The sequence below is a fragment of the Heterodontus francisci genome, chromosome 15, assembly GCF_036365525.1.
Source record: "Heterodontus francisci isolate sHetFra1 chromosome 15, sHetFra1.hap1, whole genome shotgun sequence".
Classification (NCBI taxonomy): Eukaryota; Metazoa; Chordata; class Chondrichthyes; order Heterodontiformes; family Heterodontidae; genus Heterodontus; species Heterodontus francisci.
Window position 1 is genome coordinate 30739222 of NC_090385.1, and position 8194 is coordinate 30747415.

Here is an 8194-nt window from a genome sequence, read left to right on the forward strand (position 1 = left end):
TCAAGATAAATAGCATTTTCTTGTATTTTTCTCTACAGGTCCTATGTATCTGATGTCGGAGAGCTGTCATATCCTGCTAGTCCCAATCATCCAGTTCAACAGTCTGCAGTCTCCATTTCCTACATAGTACCTGATAACAAAGAGCTCTTATCAGCTGTAACCCAGGCACAGGATCGTGCATACAGACTACCTGCCGCAAACGTTAGGCAAACCTCAATTAGCAGAACACAGCAGCCCCACCTGACACAACCTGCTGAGGCTACTGTCAATGGGCCAAGACCCCAACTTCTTAAAGACTACAGGTAAATGTGCTGACTATTGGATTGCAGGGATTAATACAAAAGAAAAGTGAATAACTAAAAGCTATTTAAAAGGGGAATGGAAAGATTATTTTACGCTTTTGACTTTGCTTTTTGCTTGATATTGTTTCTCTTTTGATCAGAATTTATCACTTTGAGACAGGCTCAAAGAGTCATCTATGGCACAGAAAGAGGCCATTCAGCCCATCGAGTCCTTGCCTTATACTGTTTAGCGAGTCAGGAAGAGAGACTGAGCAGATGCTAAGTTAAATTGTATTTTCCCAACTTCCAAGCACTACATCCAGCCTAGTTTAAACATGGGTACTTTCCAAGGAAAATATATTTAGATCGGTTAGAGAGATGCTTGTTTGTAAACTTGATAATACTTGCAGGTGCCCTTTACATTGTGCCCAAACTTAGAACATCAGGTCCTAGAAATGCAAGCAGGCAGTGCCTATATTTTGGGCACTAAACGGCCTCCCAGCTCTACAATATGGCAGGCAAGAAGTGCACTCTCATTATGAGTTGAAAGTACATCATCCACCATATTGGCAAAGGCCACATATTCGGAAGTGTCCACACCTGAAACAATGCTTCTCTTGACCCCACTTTAAAAAAAAAAATGATCCACTGTGCCACCCCCACCCCACCCCACACCTCCCCATGGAGACTGTTTGCCCCTGGTGGACACTGGCTCCCACCTGCATCCTGCCGATGGACTTCAGTTCTCTCAATGGACATTAATTTTCATCCCCCTTATCCCGATAGCCACCGAGTTTCCATTTGATTTCCACCCTCCAGTCACAGCTACCCAGCCACCTGAACTGATTGCCCTCCTCCTTCCCCATTGCCCCCCCCCCCCCAAACACTTACCTGATACCCAGTGAGAAATTAGTGGCTACCCGATCATCCATCACGCTTCACCATTGAGCTACCTGTTAGTCTCTGCAGTTTGCCAGCTCCATGAAAATAAGGCACAGGGCCCAAAATCATGGTGCCTTGATCCACACTATTCAGGAATAGGGATGATCTCTGAACTCACTGTGTTTTCAAAAATATGGGCGCACTCAAATTTTTAGGCCTAGATTTCTATGACTAAAATAGGCCCTATAGCTTTTAAATTGATTAATCCCAATAGCTGTTTTCTTATTACTTTCTCATTCCCTTCTCTCTCCAGAGTTTTTACTTGAATCTATTTATGTCTTTTGTTTCAGTGGCCTGCCCTGGTAATGCAGTCCATTTTTATGGCAAGACCTGCTAAGTTATCTAGGCAGCAACATTTATTCTCTACAATAGTTTCTCTTAGAAATCTGATGCCTTTTATCTAATCAGTCATCTAATGTTGTTTAGGCACCATAACCTGAAGAAAATGGGAAGGGTCACAAAACCCAAACGGATACAGGATCAGATTTAATGATGAGAGAGAGCAGGTTCCAGTGCACAATTTCATATTTCCTTTTATTCTTTAGTTTACAGTATGATATGAGCTGTCCTAAATATTAATCTCTGACCGTGGTGCTGAAAGTAACTTCAGTGAGATCGAGCACTGTGCATCAGGTCACATACAGGATTTGTAACACAGTCTTCAGTTGTGTGTTTTTTAATAACCTGCTGTGCCATAACCTCCTAGAGTGAGCCTGAAAGTAGGGAACTTCAATATACTGGGCCACCCAGATGTCATAACATGATTGCTCAAAGTGTTTTTTTGTTAGGTTTGTACTTATCAAAGCACTGGGAAACAGACAAGTTTCATAAACCCCAGTGTCAGGATCAACCACTCCTACATCGGGTCAATTATAGATAGATACAGAGTTAAGTTCCTTTCATTCTGCTTCAACATCAGAAGAGTACCCTTATTGCACCAATCTGATTTTTTTCCCCCCTACACCAGCATCCATTGACACGTCAGAGTTTAATTACCAGCTATCATTGACTTAGGGATAGTTTTATGAACAATGATTTGAGACTGCCCAAATTTATTTAAAGTGAAATCCCTATAGCCATCAGAGCAGCTAGAGAATGGGCAATAAATTTAGCCTTGCACACAACCGCAAAACATGGGAAGCTTAGATTATTTAAGTTGTAAGTGCAGGTAGAAAAGGCTAAATAAAGACAGCGAGTTTAGTCAGTGATCAGAGATTGCCAATTTTAAGTTATCACTAAGAGAGTGAGTAGAGAGGTGAAGAGAAATTTCTTCTTGGATTTGTTGGTGTATGTTGTGCTTTGTCACGGAGTCACTGAGATGGAGACCATTGCATCTTTTAAGGAAAAATTGGATAAATATTTGAAGTCAAGGAAAATGCAAGGGTATGGGGAGAAAGTAAGGCAATGAGAATATTTTTGGATTGCTTCAATAAAGGGCCAGCATAAACACCTTGGGGGAAATTTTATGCTCTTTCCTGCAGCGGCTTTGGAGGTGGGGAGAGCATAAAATCCAGTGGATGGTAGCAGGGGATTCCATCCACCATACTGCCTCCGCTAAAGTTAGCAATTAACCACAATTGAGGGCCTCATCCCACCGCCGCTGCAATTACCCGTGCAGCAGGCGGCCCTGTTATTGCACTGGAAGCTTGGCACAAGAAACCATGCGGACTGCTTTCCAGCTCCGGGGCAGGGGGTGGGGGAGGGTGTGGTCCCTTGTCAAAAGGAACTTAGTGCCTGAGCGAGAGACTGAGCATCGGGAAGTGGTGGGGGGGGGGGCGGGGGGGGGCGCTGTGAGCCAATCCTCTGCCCTTACTCGTGACCCCCATCTCCTGTGACCCCTCCCTCCCTGAACTCCAGGTGGCCTTGGTCCAGCACCGCTCCTGGGCCCAGCACCGCTCCTGGGCCTTTGGTGGGTGCTCCTTCGGCAGCAGCCACCGACTCTGCGGTGTTGCTGCTCAATGGATGAACTGCCAGCCTCTGACCGCCAGCACTCCAAGGGCGGGAATTCCGGCGACGGGGTCCTTGATCCTATGGAAGGTCTACTGCTGTCCACTTAAGTGCCTGATTGGCACTAGACTTCTGGGTTCTCGGCTTTTCCCAGACGTCGAGACCACTGTCACCAGTACAAAATCCCGGCCACTGAGTCAAACTATGCTCCTGTGTTGGAAACACCTAAGGTTCTATGAAGTTTCTTGGAGATTGCTTAACCAGTGGAGAAAATGTGTGAGTTCTGTAATAATATTCCCCTTTCAAAATAAAGAAAGAATAAGCTAAACTTTATTTAAAAAAACATTTTTGCAAGCAGTAAAATATCCATTTTATTTCTTTCATCAGTTTCCTGATTTGGTCTGATTATTCCAATGTAGACCCCGGTGTCTGTGATGTTTAGCTGTCAAATAAGTGTTGACTAATATTTCCAATATTTCTTTTACAGTGCACAGCCAGTGCAGTTGGCAGAATACTATACACCACCTGCCCCTGCTCCTCCTCCTCCACCCCCTCCACTCATTCCATCAGCCCAGACTGCATTTGATAGTCCTATTTCTGCACCTCCCCCTCTTGCACTCAGTTCAGTGGCAGCTGCGGGCCGCACATATACCCCTTCACCTCCCCCACCTGCACCCCCATTATCTTATACGCCTCCTCCTCCTGGTCCTCCTGCTGCACCCCCTCCTCCTCCACCTGGCCCCCCTCTTTTGGTCCCATCTCCATTGCACTCTGCCTCACCACCCTCTGCAATTGAAATAAAGAAAGCCCAGGCAACTCTAATGCCAATCAGTGATGCTCGAAGTGACCTACTTGCTGCTATTCGAAGAGGTAAGTGGCATTTAGTTTTAATTAAATTTTAAAGTTTGCTCGAGTCAGGTGCATTCCTTCTTCCCCCAGGCATTGGCTAAAGCACAGGCCACAAGTTGAACCTGGAACTTTCTGATCTTGCAAGGGTTGATACCACACCATTTGATGTTACTCACTGAGACAGTTTTTTGCACCTTCTTTTTAAAAAGCACAGCTCAAAATAATTATTAACTTTGGCATTCTTTTGTTTGCTTCTGTTTAAATTTTAATACTTTAGTTTAAACAGTGAGTTTGGACAATGTTATCAGAGAAATCAGCCAGGAGTTACTTAATCTTACAGTTCAAAAAGAAAAAGGAAGCATTCGTAAGGGCTAGAAGGCTGGGAACAGATGAAGCCCTTGAGGGCTATAAAGAAAGTAGGAAGGAACTTAAGCAAGGAGTCAGGAGGGCTAAAAGGGGTCATGAAAAGTCATTGGCAAACAGGATTAAGGCTTTTTATAAGTATATAAAGAGCAAGAGGGTAGTCAGGGAAAGGGTTGGCCCACTCCAGGACAGAGGTGGGTATCTATGCATGGAGCCAGAGGAAATGGGCGAGGTACTAAATGAGTACTTTGCATCAGTATTCACCAAAGAGAAGGACTTGGTGGATGATGAGTCTAGGGAAGGGAGTGTAGATAGTCTCAGTCATCTCATTATCAAAAAGGAGGAGGTGTTGGGTATCTTGAAAAGCATTAAAGTAGATAGGTCCCCAAGGCCTGATGGGTTCTACCCCAGAACCTGATGGGTTCTACCCCAGAATACTGAGGGAGGTAAGGGAGGAAATTGCTGGGGCCTTGACAGAAATTTTTGTAACCTCATTGGCTACAGGTGAGGTCCCAGAGGACTGGAGAATAGCCAATGTTGTTCCTTTGTTTAAGAAGGGGAGCAAGGATAATCCAGGAAATTATAGGCCAGTGAGCCTTACATCAGTGGTAGGGAAATTATTGGAGAGGATTCTTCGGGACAGGATTTACTCCCATTTGGGAACAAATGAACTTTTTAGTGAGAGGTAGCATCGTTTTGTGAAGGGGAGGACGTGTCTCACTAACTTGATTGAGTTTTTTGAGGAAGTGACGAAGATGATTGATGAAGGAAGGGCAGTGGATGTGATCTATATGGACTTCAGTAAAGCCTTTGACAAGGTCTCTCTTGGCAGACTGGTATAAAAGGTGAAGTCACACGGGATCAGAGGTGAGCTGGCAAGATGGATACAGAACTGGCTCAGTCATAGAAGACAGAGGGTAGCAGTGGAAGGGTGCTTTTCTGAATGGAGGATGTGACTAGTGGTGTTCCGCAGGGATCAGTGCTGGGACCTTTGCTGTTTGTAGTATATATAAATGATTTGGAGGAAAATGTAGCTGGTCTGATTAGTAAGTTTGCGGACGACACAAAGGTTGGTGGAGTTGCGGATAGTGATGAAGATTGTCAGAGGATACAGCAGGATATAGATCGGTTGGAGACTTGAGCGGAGAAATGGCAGATGGAGTTTAATCTGGACAAATGTGAGGGAATGCATTTTGGAAGGTCTAATACAGGTGGGAAGTATACAGTAAATGGCAGAACCCTAAGGAGTATTGACAGGCAGAGAGATCTGAGCGTACAGGTCCACAGATCACTGAAAGTGGCAATGCAGGTGGATAAGGTAGTCAAGAAGGCAAACGATATGCTTGCCTTCATCAGTCGGGGTATAGAGTATAAAAATTGGCAAGTCATGCTGCAGCTGTACAGAACCTTAGTTAGGCCACACTTGGAATATTGCGTGCAATTCTGGTCACCACACTACGAGAAGGATGAGGAGGCTTTGGAGAGGGTACAGAAGAGGTTTACCAGGATGTTGCCTGGTCTGGAGGGTGTTAGCCATGAGGAGAGGTTGGATAAACTCGGATTGTTTTCACTGGAACGACGGAGGTGGAGGGGCGACATGATAGAGGTTTACAAAGTTATGAGTGGCATGGACAGAGTGTATAGTCAGAAGCTTTTTCCCAGGGTGGAAGAGTCAGTTACTAGGGGACATAGGTTTAAGGTGCGAGGGGCAAAGTTTAGAGGGGCTGTGCGAGGCTAGTCTTTTACACAGAGGGTGGTGAGTGCCTGGAACTTGCTGCCGGGAGAGGTGGTGGAAGCAGGTACGATAGTGACGTTTAAGAGGCATCTTGACGAATACATGAATAGGATGGGAATAGAGGGATACGGACCCCGGAAGTGCAGAAGGTTTTAGTTTAGACAGGCATCAAGATCGGCGCAGGCTTGGAGGGCCGAATGGCCTGTTCCCGTGCTGTACTGTTCTTTGTTCTTTGTTCAATTCTCTTACACTAACATTGATGGATATAATCCTTACCCCAGGACCTGCAAGCAATTGATTTCATTTGAACTGTTGGACAATCAGCTCATTTCTCCTTGGCCAGTTCTCCCAGTGAGGCCAGCTAGGTTTGAAAGCAATTTGCCCATTAAGAATATCTTTCAGGCTCTGAATCAGAGATTCAGAGATAACAGCTTTAAACTGGTCTCCAACAACAGAAAGAATGCCAATGTCCATTCTTATAGACTAGATGCTCACTAATCAAACCCTTGGTTGGCTTCAGCTGAGTTTGACTCAGACTATCACGTGAGTCAGAATGCCACAAATGAATGTTGTAGTAGTGTAATTTTACATCTATTGTAACAGGCATTGAATTTTTAGGAACAGGCCCAATAGGTCTGACTCATTTTGATACATCTAGACACCATCAGTCTGCCTTCTCACCATATCCCTCAAGCACTTCTCGTTTGAGAAATACATATAATTGCCTTTTGAACTAATTTATATCATCTACTAAAGTGGCCTTCCCTATCAATCTGTTCTGCAATTCTATTACCATTTTTATGTCAAAAGTTTCCCCAACTTCCCTTTTTATTCCTAAATTCTCTTATTTTTAACTCATTTTCCTTGGACCCTTCACCATAGTGAACAGTGTGCCTGAATGAAATTTGTGAATTCCTTTCATAGTTGATAACCTCAAATGGGCAACCTGGAATTTGTTTTCTAAACAAAACAAACTCATCTTCCTTAACATTTCCTCATAGTTTAAATCTGGAATCATCTTCACTTCTGCCTTGTTATATTTATCAATTATTTTTAAGTTTATATGATATAGTTTTTTTAATGTGTTTCCTGCAAAGTGTCCCCCTTTAAAATTGCAAATTTAGGAATTGTAGACAGAAGCCTTGTAATCAGAACTCATTGTCTGTTGCAGGAATTCAGCTTCGAAAAGTACAAGAACAAAGAGAGCAAGAAGCAAAAAAGGAGCCCGTTGGGAATGACGTGGCGACCATTCTGTCCCGCCGGATTGCAGTGGAGTACAGTGAGTCTGATGATGACTCAGAACTGGACGAGAATGAGTGGTCTGATTAACAAGTTGATTTCGGGTATTTCAGTATGTTCTATGGAATGACCCAGCCCACAAGGTTTTTCTGTTTGTTTTTCATGGAGTGGGGTGGAGAGGTTGATTGGTAACTGCAGTTACATTTACATGTTTTTAATTAATGCATCTGTGCAACTGCAGCCAAGCAAAGCACACACAAAAATATGTAAAAAAAAAAATCATGTTGTTCATTGACATATCTCTGATGTAAGGTGCCACATGTTTTTTATGAGCATGGCTTCTGTTCTTCTCCATGATTTAGACTAGGCTTCTGTGAACAGGTCATAGGATTGTATATTTCTAATGATCATACACATCCAATGATATTTGGTATATTTGAAACAAATGTCTATTTCTAATCACTGGCAAATGTCAGTCTTTAGGATATCTTTTGATTAATCCAAATCTATGTAACACCAAAAAAGTGAGATCCCTCTTGTATAGCAAACCTTGACTATTAATATTCTGCCTCCTTCTCAAAAAGTAAATTTATAACATAAACATAAAAGGGAGTTTTTCTCAGGCTGCTTACAAAGAATAATTGGAAAATATTAGGGATCCTAATCTATATAAATCAGTATTCCTCTCTCCTGATGATATTAATTGATGCCCTACATTCCAAGATTGCTATTTGCTAGGGTTATATGTCAACAACATTATGGGCACTGACAATCTAGAGGTAACCTCATTTTGCACTTCACTGTATGAATATGAATAATACCTGGATTTGTTCAATTA

The 8194-nt window shown here is 43.2% G+C and overlaps 1 protein-coding gene across 1 annotated transcript in view; it reads left to right on the top strand.

Moving 5' to 3' along the window:
- The window catches only part of LOC137377863 (actin-binding protein WASF3-like), a 75549-nt gene extending 68103 nt beyond the window's left edge, over positions 1-7446 (top strand). The window contains exons 6-8 of the mRNA XM_068047933.1: positions 39-302; positions 3658-4040; positions 7289-7446. Coding sequence (XP_067904034.1) covers positions 39-302; positions 3658-4040; positions 7289-7446 — 805 coding nt within the window. The remainder of the gene's footprint in view (positions 1-38; positions 303-3657; positions 4041-7288) is intronic.
- The last annotated feature ends 748 nt before the right edge of the window (positions 7447-8194 follow it).